Consider the following 18148-nt stretch of genomic DNA (forward strand, 5'->3'; position numbering starts at 1 on the left):
TGTTAATGTTTCTTGTACGTACGTGCGTGTATGGTAGTGTTTATGGTACTTATCTGCATACTGTACATGGAGGTGTTTGTGTGGTACTGTGTGCTTTAGTTGTAATATTAGTGGTATTTGTTTATACATATTTATTTTTATGTTAGCTGAGACGGCGTGATCAAGATATTCCTATGAGTCCACGGGGAAAATGAAACACGATAAGTTCCCAAGTGCACTTTCGTGTAATAATCACATCATCAGGGGAGACACAAGAGAGAAATAAAAGTCAATTGATATACACCGAAGAGACGAAGCTAGCACGCCATTTGGTAAACATATATATATATATATATATATATATATATATATATATATATATATATATATATATATATATATATATATATATATATATCCTAGCCTGGGCCAAGTACCCGTTTTATCGATCAACCCTTAGGGATGGAGGAACAGCTGGGTTGACTGTGGACGGACGGCCACAACCAGAATTCGAACCTATGTGCTCGATCCTGGGCGGACCGTGAATGCGTCACGGTTAGGAACGCTATCCACTACAGCACTGAGGTCCATACGTATGTATGTATATGGAGTTCGAATGTCACTAGGTATGTATATGGAGTTCGAATGTCACTAGGTATGTATATGGAGTTCGAATGTCACTAGGTATGTATATGGAAATATTTGTATGTATATGGTGCTTAAGATGCGTATGTGGGTATATGGTGGTACATGTGGGGCGTAGGTGCGTATATAATGGAGCTTATGGTGCGTATGTGGTTGTATAGTGGCGCATGTGGTTGTGAGTATGTTTGTGTATGTTGAATGTTGCTGTAGTTTTGATTGTATCAGCTTGTGTGTGTGTATTTACTCTTCTTCCATGTATCAAGTGTAGGCTTGATCGCCATGATTTACTGCGTTATTCGTTTGTTTATCAGTCAGCTTTTCACATCTCTGATGCTTCATCTTATTCGGTTACTCTGTTCGTTCCTAGTTATCATACCTCCTGTGAATTTTTGTTAAATCTCTCTCTCTCTCTCTCTCTCTCTCTCTCTCTCTCTCTCTCTCTCTCTCTCTCTCTCTCTCTCTCTCTCTCTCTCTCTCTCTCTCCGGAGTGTAAAAGTCTGTTTAGTCTAGGAAACCCATTAATCTCCACAATTTTATCGGGGTGTGGTGTGGGCGCGCTGGTCGGCAATGGCCGCAACAAGCACTAACTGACTGCCAGTGTTGAACCACCACGGCCAAACATGATTCTGTTTGTACAGACACCGAGGGGTGGGTGGGTGGCTGGGTCGGGCCCAGATGACGCACACCGCCGCCCTCACTCAGTGCCACAACACGGCCAAGGGTGGTGCTGGGGGGAGAAGGCACTGTCAGGGGAAGTCCTGGAGGCGGTGAGGACAAGAAAGGCATTACTGAGGCTGAGGTAGATACTGCAGGCCATTTTCAGTGGGAGGCAGGTGTGCAGGCGATACTGTTGTCAGGGAGATATGGGCACATGGGGCAGTATCAAGGAGAGAGAGAGAGAGAGAGAGAGAGAGAGAGAGAGAGAGAGAGAGAGAGAGCAGTACGGGGTGGGGGGGCATGGAACAGTACCAGTGGACAGTGCTAAGAGAGGCAAGGAAGCCAGGTGGCATAGTGAGGAGGGACGCAGGGAGTGTCAGGTGGTGCTGGTGCTGGAAGATGCCAGCCAGGTCAAGTCTTGCGTCACACAGAGGTCAAGTCTGGCGCCACCTGTAGTTCCTGGCTGGCTGGGGGTCTTCTGGGGTTGTGGCTGGGGTCCTGAGGTTTTCCTTGGGGTCATGGATGTAATCTTGCTGACACCCCTGACGGCGGGCAACACTGATGATACACAGTGGGACACTAACAGTCAGGTTAGCAACACTGGCGATGAGGACAGTGTTAGTGAGAGAGACAGTAACAGTGATCATGTTGATCTTGACAGTGACAACACTAAGAATGAAAAACTAACAACACAAACAGTAACACAATGACAACATAGATGGTAACACTGACAACACTGATGTTGACAGCAACAAAATGAAAAGCCAGACATTGATACCACTGAGACGTTGACAACGTTGATGATGACAAAGACGACACTGTGGTGAGACAGTGACAACACTGTGGTGAGACTGACAACACTGTGGTGAGACAGTGACAACAGTGGTGAGACAATGACAACACTGTTTAGAGACAGTAACAACACTGTGGTGAGACAATGACAACACTGTTTAGAGACAGTAACAACACTGTGGTGAGACAGTGACTTGAAGCGTGGTCAGTGAGGTGAGCAAGATGAGTGGTGGTGTCACTGGCAACATTGGTGGTGTCAATGGCAACAGCGGTGATGAGTCAGACTCAACAGAAATGGTAACTCAGTGGCAGTAAGTTATGAGTCAGTAGTTACGATGGTTGTGGTAACACTGGTGGTGGTGAGTCATTGACAACTGTGAACAGTGAGTGAGTCAGTGGTGAGTCAGATGCAACAGCAGCGATGAGTAAGCCATGAGTAGTGAGCCGGTGGTGCCGACCTTGAGTTCCAGCAGCAGGAGTGGTCGAGGTCAGCCGCCGTGTGTGGCAGACCCCATCACCTGCCCATCACCCGTAGGACGTTGGTGGACTTGCCCATCAGCCGCTAACACCCCTTCCTCCCAGGGATCTAAGAGATCCCCCCCCCCTCCCTCCCCCACCGTCCTGAGGGGGCTGGGAAGGGGGGGGGGGTGGTCATAGTGGCAGAGGGGGCAGGGCTATGATCAGTGGAAGGTGTTCTCCAGGAGGGATGGTAGAAGTCACTCAGTCTTGGTGGTCGGACACTGGTCTGGAGGTTTTGACCAGTGGGTAAGGGGGGGGGGGGGGTCTAGTGGTAAACACGGGTCCTACCCAAGGGGGAGGAGGTCTTACTCAGGGGGTCAGTTTGGCATGCAGGTGGGGAGAGGAAGGTCGTGTCAGGGAGGAACGGCAGGTCCCTCACAGTGGGACCAAACTTTATATTAGCAGATGATACGTTGACTACAGCGAGGCGAGGACTTGACCCTGGGGGAGGTCTTCCCTGGGGTACGTTGACTACAGCGAGGCGAGGACTTGACCCAGGGGAGGTCTTCCCTGGGGTACGTTGACTACAGCGAGGCGAGGACTTGACCCTGGGGGAGGTCTTCCCTGGGGTACGTTGACTACAGCGAGGCGAGGACTTGACCCAGGGGAGGTCTTCCCTGGGGACGGTCACATTATCCAGAGGGATGATGGTCTTGTGTGAGGAAGGGAAGACAGTAAGTCAGGGGTAACTGTGGTCTTATCATGTTGGGAAGGTCTTGCCCATGGGTAGGGAGGGTTGCTTACTGATCCATCAGGAACCTTTTCTAACCTTGTGACAGACTATGACCACCAGGTGGCAGCCCTATGTTGGGTCAAGGCTGGAGGGTTGTCCCACACGCCTGTGTCTATAAGAAAAAAATGAATTTAAATAAATGAAAAATAAAACAAAATAGCCAAAATAAACCAGTCTGAGCAGCGTTACCAGCAAGATGGACACCAGTGTTACCAGTTCTTATCGCATCACGTACCTTCCTCGAGGGTTCCAAGACGACCTTAAGGTGTGCACAACTCCTGCCTAGTAAACCACGAATCAAGTGGTCCAGTCAGCGCCGGTACCTTAACCGTCCACTTAAGGCTACGGGCTCAGCACTGTGGCACACAACACCCGACCATCGCCCACCAACCACTGCCTTCATGGCGGCGCAACACTAGCTCCAACCAATTGGAAGAGTACCTCTTTAGGAGTTTAATTGACAAACTAGTCATCCCAAAAATGGCTCTATGAATATTCTATGAGGCAGGAACTGATAAGATAAGGATTGACAGGGTACAGAGGTGTCGACAGAATGTTTCTAACTCGTGAGGAAGTTTGCCTTCAGTTCAGACACAGTCGACAGGTCGAAGACAACAGGACCTCCTGCCCGTGTCTCAGACTTTCGACAAGTTCCAACACTTTCACACCAACCTCAGCTAAACGTTTTTCATACCAGCCTCAGCTAAACGTTTTTCATACCAACCTCAGCTAAACGTTTTTCATACCAATTTCGACTAAACGTTTTTCATACCAACCTCAGCTAAAGGTTTCTCGTACCAGCCTCAGCTAAACGTTTTAGAATATTTGATATAACACAAACGACTGACTGTGTAGAAGTCCGTCCGTGCACCTACAGTGACCCACCCTCCTCAGCCATGATCACCTCCGTCAGTCGAGGTCGGCTCTTCCTCACACAAGTGTGGTTGACAATGTTCGTAAGCATGGTGGGTGGGTCTTTACTTTTGTATGCATGATACATGACTCATACGGAGACTAAGGCTGTGCATATATATATATGTGTGTGTGTGTGTGTGTGTGTGTGTGTGAGAGAGACAGAGAAAAAAATCTTTATATCAAGGTTAAGGGATATTATTTTGTTCATTTCACCTGTATGTGTGAATCAAGTAGTACAGACTTCGTGAGAACCAGTGTGAGGATCAGCGTGGCGACGCAGCATAAGGAGCGACGGAGGGAGGCGACTCGTAGTGAGGAAAGCAACAAGAACGTAAGTCGGGACGAGCGACGAATGCATGATGATGATGTCAACACTAACAGCCGGGCCGGGCTGGCTGGCGCCGTCGTGAACATATAAAAGCATCAGCGAAAAGTTGAAGATCTAATGGAGAGAATAGAGATTCACATTCTCTAAAGTCCTCTTCATTATTCCATGATGTTTCCACATGATTGTCACTCGATAACCAGTTCGTTAGTTACTCATCCTGAAAAGGATACATCATTCCCTCTCTATCTTCCTCGCTCACACAGATTTACGACGTGTTCTACTGTAAGCGGCCGGCCTCCAGGAGAGAAAACAAAACAATGCGCGTCACCCCAGCTGGGCCATATCAGCTGTTATAAGTACACTATAAGTGGGGCTCTCAGCTACCGTATGTCCTGTGGCGACAAGGCTGACAGACTTCCATTATCATAAGAGCTGCAACACTCTTCCGCACTCCGATGGTGGTCGGTAAGACTCGTCTTACCCCCGCTTTCCCACAGCTCCCTCTACAACCTGTCAAAACTTAAGAATCCACCACAACAAAAGCTTGATCCTTTCAGAAGCAGTGGAAACCCGAAGACCGCAAAAGCTTCTTAGAAAATATACATGTTGTCCGTCAAACATGGTAGAACCCAGCGGAACCCGGCAATAGTTAGTCAAGATCTGCACGTCTCGCCTGGGATGAAAATAGGCCAAACCATGGACGGGTTCCTCATAACCGGGTACATCCTCCGTCATCTGACTAAGGCAACAAAGAAGCCTCCTGGTTCACTACTAACCTGGCCAGCAGCAGTACTAGTGTCAGTAGCCAGCAGCCTGGTAGGGTCAGGGGAGGTGCTAGTCTCAGGCGTTATCTTAAGTGTTCGCTTCCGTTCCTCTCACCTTATTCCCGGCGACCCTAATTCCTCGACCCATCTGTCTCGCCTCTCAGGCCCTGTCCCTCCGTCATCGCCAGTCTCCCTCTATCTCTTTCGGTGTGTCTGCCTGTCTCTTTCTCCTACATCGTCAGTCTTTCTGTCTCTCTGACGCATTCCTTGCATTCATTTCTTTCTTTCATGGATCTTGTCTTTGTTCCCAGCTCCACTATGTGCCTCATGAAATCTATCTCCCTGTTTCAAGGTCTTCTCTATAACCTCTCCCTCCAGTAGACATTCATCTACCCGTTCCTCTTATCCAAGCCTGACTCTCCTCTCCCCCATCTTTCTTCAGTCCTGTGTCTGTGCCCCTACAGACAAGTGGGTTCCTCCCCCTAGCCCATGTTATCAGTCTGGGGGTTTGGGTTATTACTCCCTACCACTCAGAGCCACTAAGGATCCCACCACCGCCACTTGTGTCTGGCAGCAGCGCACTCTGGGAGACGCTTACGGCTTCTGCCTCTACGGCCGACCATATGGGACATCCTACTCTATGACCGACCTCTTGGGACATCGTTCTCTATGGTCGGCCACTTGGGACATCCTGATCTGTGGTCGACCACTCGACCTATCCTATAACTGGCTACTTTGTGGTAAATGAAGGACTCTCCACCACACAGCTCTAGTAACAGCGAGCAATAGACCCTCGGTTCTGTAAGTGACTTTATTATTACTAGCCACGCATGACAGTCATTAATGTTAACAGATTGTTCCTAACCATTAGGTTCATCACCGAGAGTGATTCAGGACAACATCCTGCTCCTCTAGTGACACCTTAAGACACGAGGTAAGCGAGGCTGTCTGTCAGGCCCGCAAATCCTCTGTTCTTTCCAGGTGAGTCCAGCGGAGGCTACACTGGCGTCTGTGACCCAGGCAACGCAAGTGTTTGTCTGGTGGGCAGGTTTATGGCTGGGATCATGATCCTCTCTACCACTCACATCATGATCCCAGCCACCTCACCTGTCACCACGTTTATGCCTCGTATACTACCTGGACCATACATGTCGTTTTCTGTTATTAAATTTTACGTAAGAATGAATTACTTGTTGCCATTCTGCGGTAAAACAAGGAGAGTTTTGTGGTGCCTCAATGTGGAAAGGGAGCTGTGGTTTCGGTGCATTAAACATGACAGCTAGAGACTGAGTGTGAACGAATGTGGCCTTTGTTGTCTTTTCCTAGTGCTACCTCGCGCAGAGGGGGTGGGGGGTGTGTGCTGTTTTTCATATGTGGCGGATGGCGGTGGGAATGGATGAAGGCAGCAAGTATGAATATGGACATGCATATATATGTATATGTCTGTATGTATATCTGTGTATACGTTGAAATGTATAGGTATGTATATATGCGTGTGTGGGCGTTTATGTATATACATGTGTATGTGGGTGGGTTGGGCCATTCTTTCATCTGTTTCCTTGCGCTACCTCGCTAACGCGGGAGACAGCGACTATATATATAGTGAAAACTTGCACTTAATCTGATAATTAGAAAAGATTATCAGATATGGAAGCTGCCTTGCCTCTCACTAACAGTATGAATAAGACAGTTGACTGTTTACACAGAAGTTCAGTTTCTGAATGTATGATCACGTTTGGTGCAGTCTACCATGAACGTCTGACTGAAAACAGTTCACACAGCAACATAAGGAGGAGGACGCAAACCTTAGTGTTTTTGAGCAATTTATCTTTGAACGAGTTAACGAATCATAAATTCGTTTAAGTTACGTATGCTTCTGTGTAGCATCCTCTTGCCTTCGCTCTGCTTCTTTGCTGGGGTTGTGGAACTGCAGTTAGACGGTCCAAGCCCCATCTATAACAAGATCAACTTGTCCTGGCGGTGTAAGAGGACGTGGGACACCAAGACGACCTAGTCATGTGTGACCTCCACTCGCCTGTGTGGGTCGCGTGCAGTGTTGTGATTGTCTCCTTCTCTCAGACCTCGTGTTGACCCTCCCTCATGTTACACCATCACCCTCCATACTTGACCAACCTCCCTCTGTACATGTGTCGGTACAGCGTTGTCTGGTTACACCCTCACAACCGTTTGTTACCAGTCACCTGCTGTAACCCACTGCCGTCACTGAGACCAGGCTCCCCTTATGCCTCGCTCGGACAGACACACACATAAAAAAAGACGAAACGTGTTAAATAATGAAGCAAGCACACATAAGCGGCCGCAAGCAACCTCCACCTGACGCTAACGTGTGCTGGTCTGGGACAGATATTGTCGCTAAAGTCGGATTACGACACTGGATCAAGCTCGTACATACTCTGGAAGTGCTTGAGGGCAAGTAAACTGACCAGTCGGTAAGCAGGGCAGCAGGCCGGAGAGCAAGCAGGACACTAAGCAGGTCAGCAGAGAAAACATCAAGCAAGATATCGAAGAACGCTTTAGTCACCTGAAGTAACAAGGGGAACCGAACAAGACAGGAACGAGAGACGCAACAGAAGAAGGATTATATGTGTACCATCAAGATCCTATTATCCACGGGAATTAGACCACCTCTCACCACCTTCATATGGCTGGCATCCTGCCGCGCTACACTAAGCAGCAGGGACTATGGACGCCTTTAAAGCAAGTTATTCTCGGACACACACACACACACACACACACACACACACACACACACAATATATATATATATATATATATATATATATATATATATATATATATATATATATATATATTACAGATGGTGCATCATGAGTAAAATATGGAACTATTAGTCTGCCGTCCTATTATGCGCCTGCGCAGTCTATCTTACTGGGTCGTGAGACATGGCCACTTTTTTGTAAAATTGAAAAAAAATCGAGATGCGCTGCTTTACCTTTAGCAGATCCCAGGGATGATACACATCAGACAACGATTCCTAATATATTGTAGTTCATATTAACAATATCCTGGACCGGCCCTCAAATCTTCCTTATATTTATTTCTTAGTTCCTTCACTGCGAGTTGTGTGTGAACCCAGAGATGACCAGTGGACATCCAGCGTGGCCTGTTTAGCAACATTTATCTGATGGCAGATATGAAATGCTCAAGTATCGTTTTCTACCCGGCAGTTTATCATCGCTATGTAGGGAGGGAGAAGATGGCCAAAATGGCTGAGCACATTTGATATTGTTGTTAACTTTATTTTTACGATAAGATTTTTAAAAAGTCGTGGGGCATCTTTAGCCAATGAGAGTGCGACGCGTTATCACGTCATGTTGTCCTTCATCCAATCAGAATCCCTGACGAGTTGCCACCGAAGAGGTCCTTCGGTGATGCAGATGCCAAATCTGTTAACCAGGGCTCATTTAATTTTCTTTTTTCTTCGCTCTCGACGTTTTCTTGTGTTTTTCCGTTTTTTAACGATGCTGCACAAGGAGTGTGACTAGACTGGAGCTTAAAGCTCACTTGGCGGGGGAGGCGATGATACAGAGAGATCAACGATTTCGGAAGATAAGCTTGACGTATTGGATCATGGTGACGGAGAGGAGTCACTCTAGGATACAGACATCCATGTAGGCATTGTCATGAAGGAAATACATGAGCAGTGTAGTACAACCTACGATCATGTTGTTATTGATGTAACGTAATGGTACCTGGCACATCGAAAGCTGCATCACTTGAATGTTCAGGAGTAAGGCTGCCAGCTGGAGGGTCAAACACGCCATGAGGTTATGAGAATGTAAGAAAAGTGGCATAAAAAGTATTGTATGAAATGTGAAATAAAATACGAGTAAAAAGAGTGAGGAAGATGCTACCAGGAGAAGTGCGTACGATGAGGATAAACTGCTGCTGGATGGTCGTCAGTCGAGCAAATGAATACAAGCTTTAAAATTGTGAGATAACACTTGGCCGGTAGAAGCTCTCCAACAGCGACCTAACGTCATGGTGAAACCATAGCTAGGTCGCTGCCAGTGTCCCTGTTGTCCTGGTCTTACGGTGCGCCTACACAGGAGAGGTGGCCTGGCTAGGGCCTGACCTGACCTACCTTTGACGTGCCACCGGTGCATCAGATGAGAGACGGCTGATGTTCCCTAGTTCAGAGAGAATGTGGCGGTCACCGAGCTGTGCTGTAGGGGGAGAGAGGGACGGCCCATCGAGATCCTGTAGGTGGTGCTGTAGAAGACTGCCATGACCCACCAGGTCAGTGTCGGCGGAGGTTGGAGTCAGTGGCCACATGTAAGATGACTGCTTGACCATTGATGGTGTCTGCTGCAGGGGTACTGAAGACGCCAAGTCAGTTACGATAGACTGTGACCTCCTGTAGTGAAAGTCAAGTTTGTATATCTGCTACGGCTACCTGAGTGATAAGGCTGGGTCAGATGAGGTCACACGAGGTCCTTTGTCAATTTTTACACAGACTCAGGCATGTTCTAAACCGTTGCGTGAGAGGAAGGATCCTGATATCTGATCATGTATTCCAAATCAGGGTAGGTACAAACACATCTTATGATATTCCAGTGTTCCCTGTTAGTGACCGCCCAGGTGAGGATACTGGTGGAAAGGTTAGGTCGGATCTTGTGTGAGTTGGTCGACACGTCCTGACGTGGGCCGGCCGACCAGCTGGCCGTGGAGGGAATAAGGCCATGATGATTGAAACTAAACGATAGCCTCACACTACAGGTGGATGAGATAGCCTCACACTACAGGTGGATGAAATAGCCTCACACTGCAGGTGGATGAGATAGCCTCACACTGCAGGTGGATGAGATAGCCTCACACTGCAGGTGGATGAAAAGCTCGTTAACTTAACGAGGAAGAAAATGGTCAAGATTTAAAAGATGTTCTGGAACATAAGTCAAGCGTTTTGTATCACAGACGAAATTGTTTTCCTCAAGGTGAGAATGCTGGACCCTCTCTATTTCTCGGTGATTGTCCCTTTCTTACGAGTCAGTATTTGACGCTAGTTGCCTCCGTCAAATAGAAAAAAATTCCACTGGTTCTCACTCAGATGAAGTGAGCGTAAAGGTACGAACAAGAGATAAGTCTGGGATGAGGCTGGGACAAACATGGTAGCCTTACCCCATCAACGGCTCAATAATGGACACATTTGCCAACGTTAAGATTCGAATCAGGCGGAGTGGCCGAGGCCGACATGATATATCAAGGCAGAAAAACATTCCTTCACCTCTCAGACACATTCATGGTTGATAAGTGCAGGCCCGAGGGTGTCATCTGGATGCAGAGGCCTGTCTAATTTGGAACGAAGGTCCCCCTCCTCCGGTGAGGCACACACACACACACACACACACACACACACACACACACACACACACACAAGTTGGAAGGAACAAGTCTGCACCATCATTAAATCCCTCAACTATCGTCTCTACATCTTACGTAGACTCAAGACAACTGGGCTTCCTGAATTTAACGGAGGAACATCTTCAAAACTTTACGTCGTCCCAGACTCACCTCTTCTCCCGCCTCCTCCGCCTGGTCTTCCGCCGTATCTACCACACAACAGGGATAGCTACCTCATCACCACACAACAGGTGTAGCTCTCCACCACACAACAGGGATAGGTACCTCATCACCACACAACAGGGATAGCTCTCCACCACATAACATGGATAGCTACCTCATCACCACACAACAGGTGTAGCTCTCCACCACACAACAGGGATAGGTACCTCATCACCACACAACAGGGATAGCTCTCCACCACATAACATGGATAGCTACCTCATCACCACACAACAGGTGTAGCTCTCCACCACACAACAAGGGTAGCTACCTCATCACCACACAACAGGGGTAGCTCTCCACCACACAACAAGGGTAGCTACCTCATCACCACACAACAGGGATAGCTCTCCACCACACAACAAGGGTAGCTACCTCATCACCACACAACAGGGGTATAGTATTTCCAGCAATATTATATAGTTGCGAGGCATGGGCTTTAGATAGGGTTGTGCGGAGGAGGATGGATGTATTGAAAACAATGTTTGAGGACAATATGTGATGTGAGGTGGTTTGATCAAGTAAGTATTGAAAGGGTAAGAGAGATGTGTGGTAGTAAAAAGAGTGTGGTTGAGAGAGCAGAAGAGGATATGTTGAAATGGTTTGGTCACATAGAGAGAATGAGTGAGGAAAGGTTGACAAAGAGGATATATGTAAGAGAGGTAGAGGGAACAAGAAGCGGGAAACCATATTGGAGGTGGAAAGATGGAATGAAACAGATTTTAAGTGCCTGGGACCTGAACATGCAGGAGGGTGAATAGCATACGAGGGACAGAGTGGATTGTAATGATGTGGTACACAGGGGTCGACATGCCGTCAGTGGACTGAATCAGGGCAAGTGGAAACGTCTGGGGTAAGTCATGGAAATGTTTGTGGGGCCTGGTTTTGGATGGGGTGCTATGGTTCCTGTGCGTTACACTTTACACCTACTTGATAGATTTGAGAGAATGAGGCCTTTCTTCCTCTGCTCCTGGTGCTACCACGCTAATGCGGGAAACGACAAGAAAGTATATATATATATATATATATATATATATATATATATATATATATATATATATATATATATATATATATATAAATACCCCCGTATTATGTGTGTCGTAAGAGGTGTGGGAGCGAGGGGCTGGGGATCCTCCTCTCCACATGTACAATGTTCAGGCAGCAGCAGCAGAAGCAGCTCTAGAATTTTCCTTGACGTGAAGTGACGGTCAGTTGCAAAGGCAGTTTTAATACACACACACACACACACACACACACACACACACACACACACACACACGGCATCACCTGTGCCTCCTTCACGTGTTAACAGTTTTCCGTACATTTATAGTGTTTGTATCACCAGTTCAACATACCTAAGATACACAGTTTGGTTTCCTCGGAAAAGAACTTTCTGTAAATTACACACATCATCAACTATCACAATGACACAGAAACTTCAGCAATTAATAAACGTCTAGAAAATAAAAAAAAAATAATACCCATTGAACCAGACTGAGATCGTAGCCAAAACAATACTAAATATTTGGATGTAACGCCTTCCGATCCTCCTCTGTATGGCAGACAAGACAGAGCTTCCAAGCACAGTTGCTGCCCACTGTGGACAAGTGACGTCATCATCACACAGTGGAAGGTACGGACGGACCAGCGCTACAGTGTCGGGGCGATGAGTCGCGTCCGCCTGGATGTCGCGTCGGCGGCGGACCGCATGATCAACCAGCTTGCAGGACTGCGGCTGCGGCCGCGGAGGGTCGTGATCCGCATGAGGGTAGAAAGGACTTAAAATCCCTAGTTGTCTGCCGGAGGTGATGGGGTGAGAGTGGTTATCCCCTGTGCAAGTGGACCTGTAAGTACCCCCAGGTTAAGTGGAGGTCACCAGGTATATTACTGACCCACACGTCCTGGAGGTACGGGTCAGGTCAGCTGGGTCAGGAAGCCGAGGAACATGACCTTAAGTTTATCATGGTAACGTTCCAGGCCTGGTGTCCGGTGGAGACCTCCTCCGCCATACTGCTTCACTTCCAGGCTCCCTCTGGAGTTCCAGTGTCTGTCTTCTGTCGTTCTTAACCACCTTCTCCCTTATGATAACTCCTCCTAGCTCTTGCCACCGCCCCCCCCCCCCCAGCAACCCCTTCCTAGCCCCATACCTCTCGACATCCAACTATCAGCCTCTCCCACTGATATCTACTCCCAGCTCCTGGTGCTCGCTCCTAGCGTGGAACACCTCCTAGCACCTAGCAGTTTACCCCTATCGTCTTGTAGTTACTTGCAACATCTTAGCTGACGTCCTTCTGAATCCCATTTAATGAATTGCAGGAAAACATGTCAGGCAAAATATCTGGTGTGATTAGAGTCGTGGAAAGTGACCCTCCCATTCGTTGTAGTGGGTTTTGGAGGGTCTGACCTCCCTCACAGGTGCCCAGACCCAACCACTCCTTGGGTGAAGGTTTGTAGTTCTTGGAAAACTCCAACTTCAAGGAAAGCGAAGGAAAGAAAACATACAAGTGTTAAGAGCCAGAGGAATATCTGGATGGACCAGCTCATGTATGTGTGGTAATGTCGCCTTATAGTTGCTTAAAGTCATCAGGTGTGGGTGTAGCACGGGGCCTCCACCTCATGACGGCTTCACCAGGACGAGTTGTACACCGGTGAGCTGGGAGGTGAGTATACAATGTGCTACACACACACACACACACACACACACACACACACACACACACACACACACACACACACACACACAAGTATCACAAAGTATTACAAAATTCAATTCTGAAGTCATTTATATTCTGGGGAGTACCTCACCCCGCCACATTTCACTCCAGCCTCTATAATTATGCTGTTCTGGCTGCCACATCTGTATACTATATGAATACCTTGAATTTCCTCCGCTTGATTATATTGGTGAACTTATAGCCTAGTAGACAGCAAGCGCCCCGTGGAGCCAGCAGCCATCGTGGCCAGCTCCTCACCCACCACACACACACACACACACACACACACACACACACACACAAACACTTTATCCACTTTATTCTACGTATTTAGTCTCTTCCTTGACCCATTATGATTCCTTGTGACCTTATAATGAACAAATCATTTTCATATGTTTGTGGAACTTTATCATTCAGGTTACACAGTCTTACCCGCTGTTTACACTGCCACACACGGATCAAGTTCTTTCTCTGAGGACTTTGAGGAGTGTGTGTGTGTGTGTGTGTGTGTGTGTGCTGCGACCTTCCTGATGACAGTGGTTACGGAAGTATTTTCTTCCTCGCTCACTGAGGATGGCAGACATTCAGCTTGTAAGACAAACTCTGACATTTTTTATCTGAAATTTAAACTAACTGGTGACCTCATCATGGTCGTGGCTTTGATGTTTACATCTGGGCTACAAGATGTACCTAATGGTGGACACATAACAAAGATGACGTATGTAAGCCATTTTAACTCAAATATTATGAAATCACAAGAATTATAACAAAAGATCACAACCCCAGGAAACTTCCAGGCGCTTGTGAATTATGACCCCAGGAGAGCCCCGGAGGGTTGTGTGTTATGACCCCAGGAGAGCCCCGGAGGGTTGTGTGTTATGACCCCAGGAGAGCCCCGGAGGGTTGTGTGTTATGACCCCAGGAGAGCCCCGGAGGGTTGCGTGTTATGACCCCAGGAGAGCCCCGGAGGGTTGTGTGTTATGACCCCAGGAGAGCCCCGGAGGGTTGTGTGTTATGACCCCAGGAGAGCCCCGGAGGGTTGTAACTCTACAGCAGAACCTGAAGGAAGCTAATGTGTGGATACTCACTGGCAATGCCCTGTAGACTCATAGAGTCGTAGTGACGCCACATGCCGTGGTTCATCTGGGCGTAGGCTTGGTATGGGCTGATGGGCGCCTGTAGACTCTGGCTCCCGGCACCCTGCAGGTAGCCCTCACGTCCACAGTTGAAGCCCAGGGGCGAGGAGAAGGTCTGGTCGGTGGGCGGGGCGGTGGGCGCCAGACCGGTGTGGGCGGGGGTCTGCCACATGGAAGGCGAAGGCGTAGAGGGCTGCACCAGCTGTGCCGAGTACGAGTTGTAAGGCAACATGTGAGTGTGGGCGTGCGAGGTGTACATGGAGGGCGTGAGGAGGTTCTGCCCGCCCTCCTGCCCATACCCGCCCGCGCTGCCCGGGGGGAACATGGCTGGGAACTCCACCCCGACTGATTCCCGCCCACAACACCCACAACCTCTCCTCCGTCCGTCTGCTGTCTCCGACCTCAAGCTCAGAGCGCCGCCCGGATCGCAGGCTGGTGGCCTGGGAGGCCGCTGCAGCCAACAGACAGACAGGTCTTGATCTGAGGCACACACAAACACGCACACAGACACACGTTAGCCGCAGGCGTGGGTCATAGACGTCAGCCACAGACAGACCTGGGCCACAGCAAAACACTTGAGTGCTTGCGACACAACACGGACACCAGGAAGGCACGGCGGGATGCCACTTGTGGTTGACTACTGCGCTACGGACGTGGAGGGAAGGCACGGTCTGTGTTCACTGTACATACGTACATATGGTACGTACAACAGCTGGTCACCTTACAGACAGACACAAGGCACAGGTGCTGGTCACAGATGCAATCAGGCGTTCACTCTACGAACATAAGGCACGACCGGCGTTCACTTCACAGACGTAAAGCTGGACCAGCGTTCATTGTGGACTGATGCACGAGTGACGTTCACTGTGGAGGCAGAAGGCACGTTGTGAGCGAGGCGAGGCGAGGCAGTGGTGTAGTAAGGCACGGGAGGAGTTGTCGTCGTTGTTGGGTCCTGTGGAGGGTAAACAAGGTAGTGTATTAGAGGTTGTAACACATTGTACATCATACTGTAGGAGTTATCACAACCCTATTGATATTGTGTAAGTGGAGTTAGTGGTGTGTGTAACACAGCTCGGGCAGACTAACACTTGACATATCTTAATTTACTCTTGTCTTTTCTTGAAGATAATTACAACAGAAACATCTACAACCGTACAAGATATTTACGCTGCAGCTGTAAGACAAGAGATGAATTATAACTTGTATTTTGATTAATTCCATAATAACGTACTACATTGGCTTTAGCTTCCTGTGTTAACTCTACCCTCAACAAGAAGGACGTAACTCCGTGTCCTCAGGTACGACCATTCGCCTCGCATGATGTGTTGCTACAAGGAAATAGACGATGATCCACGTGGAAGGTTCATTCCAGGGAAGCAAGACAGGTTGTACCACAGTATGGTAGATGTGTTCACTACACCTCACTCACTCCACACACACACACACGCCACTGGAAAAGGCCCGTAAGACGTGATGATGATTTAGTTCATCTTAAATATTGTACAGAAGAATGTAAGGATTACATAGTACAGGGCTGTACCTGTACGTTTGTCTTTCTGTGTGGTTCACTAGGATGAAAATATCGGAAAATCCAGGCATCGGGTAACACACTAGGACGAACCTAGTTCATGAAGGATCCACGACCATTCCCTTCTTCCATTGGTCACAGAGCAGCTCATCAAGAAGGTCAACTAAACATGACCTTGTGATGACCAGCCGTGGATAAGGTCGGCAAGCAGGGATGCTCGGTCACTCATGTAACTCACATAGACGGAAACAACCCACCAGAGGTCAACAACTACCATCAAGCAGAATAACATGAAAGCAGTCAGCAGGCGAGCATACAGGTAGGTCGGTAAAGGAGCAGACAAAGCAGGCACCAAAAAAGCAGCATTCAGGCAGGGAACAAGCACTTTAAAAGCATGAAGACACCAAGAAAGCAGGTGTCAAGAAAGCAAGTATACACCAAGATATGAGCATCAATCACATGTAATATGACCATTGAGGAAACACTGATGCAAGGAAAGTCTGTAAGCAGATAACATTCAGGTTAGACGTAAGCAGGCGAGATAAAGAGAAGCAGGTGGAGCTCACACCTAGAGTGGCCTGGCCTGGCTGGCAAGCACACGGGCATGACGGTGTTATATACAGGACACATCTGAAGCCAGCTTCCGCGTCCATGGCTACACGTGAGAATTTATCTGCTTTGTGGGAAGCTAAATAGAGCAGGTTAGGCTGGCCATCTGGCCTACACTCTTGACGGCCACCTACAACTACTGCTCCTCTCACATGCTTCGGCCTGCCATCACATGTGCCTGTTACATGATGGTGTTATCATGGAGTGGTGGTGTTGTGTGGTGGTGGTGTAAGCCGTGTTATGGTGGCGATGATACATTTGGTTCGTTATGTGATGAATCGTTACATGTTGGTGTTACGCGTTCATTATGTTAATCTATAGTGGTATGTAGTGTGTTACGTGATGCACGCGTTAAGAAATGACACACACACACACACACACACACACACGTGTATCATGAGAAACAGTTCATACAGTTCAGATTATTCCTTGGAGTCTTGTGCCAGAAAGGATTATCAGGAAATACGTTGACGGAAAGTATTGAAGTTCAAAGAAAAATGTATAACACAGTAGAGGTTGTGGCAGTTATTACAGGAATGATCATCGTAAGTCAGTGGCGGGCGAGGCAAACTGGTCCGCCTCCCTGAACCATTATAGTCAACAGTGACGGGGGAAAAGTAGTGAGATAATGCCAACGAAACGTCTCGTAAGTCCTGTGCGCCTTTCAGTTCAGAAGTGCATCAAGCAGCAACCATAATTAGTGCTGGCACTACATTCATCTGCGACCTAACTCAGCAACAGAATGACCAATAAATTCGTCTCCATTTACGAGGAAAAAATCTTTGTTTAAGTAAGAACGCGATAAGAAGGTCTTACAACGTCCCAACATGAACGAAAATCAGAAAAGCATTTTGTAGCTGGAGATGATGGGGTCTCCACACCGTGGGAGACCTCAGCAGACCTTGCGAGACGGGCAGACAGTAGGAGATTGTAACAGACCAACGCAGGATATTATAGGAGACAGTCACACAGACCGCACGAGAAGACCGTGGGAGACTGTGGCAGACCGTGGGAGACTGTGGCAGACCGTGGGAGCAGAATTACAACATGAAGTTAAAGGATTTGAAGGTTCGGAGCGGAGAGGGACTTCCACCCCCGCGGAGAGGTCTGCCGCCTTGTTCTCTCGTGATCTCTGAGCGTGTGTGTTGCCGGTGTTGTCCATGTATCATGTGTTGCCGGTGTTGTCCGTGTATCATATGTTGCCGGTGTTGTCCGTGTATCA

At 48.1% G+C, this 18148-nt stretch overlaps 1 protein-coding gene and 2 long non-coding RNA genes across 5 annotated transcripts in view; 2 read left to right on the plus strand and 1 right to left on the minus strand.

The window, feature by feature from the left end:
* Window positions 1-18148, minus strand: part of LOC139767290 (GATA-binding factor C-like) — a 188339-nt gene that overhangs the window by 22744 nt on the left and 147447 nt on the right. For all 3 annotated transcript variants that reach the window (XM_071696490.1, XM_071696491.1, XM_071696489.1), the window contains exon 3: window positions 14742-15741. In XM_071696490.1, coding sequence (XP_071552591.1) covers window positions 14742-15114 — 373 coding nt within the window. In that variant the 5' untranslated portion in view covers window positions 15115-15741. The remainder of the gene's footprint in view (window positions 1-14741; window positions 15742-18148) is intronic.
* LOC139767291 (uncharacterized) overlaps window positions 1-18148 on the plus strand; it is an 87392-nt gene that overhangs the window by 9944 nt on the left and 59300 nt on the right. The gene's annotated exons all lie outside the window — the stretch shown is intronic.
* Window positions 1567-13959, plus strand: LOC139767292 (uncharacterized). The gene is made up of 2 exons (XR_011717033.1): window positions 1567-10093; window positions 10172-13959. It is a non-coding gene; the product is annotated as an uncharacterized lncRNA (long non-coding RNA).

Source organism: Panulirus ornatus, chromosome 59 (genome assembly GCF_036320965.1).
Source record: "Panulirus ornatus isolate Po-2019 chromosome 59, ASM3632096v1, whole genome shotgun sequence".
Taxonomy (NCBI): Eukaryota; Metazoa; Arthropoda; class Malacostraca; order Decapoda; family Palinuridae; genus Panulirus; species Panulirus ornatus.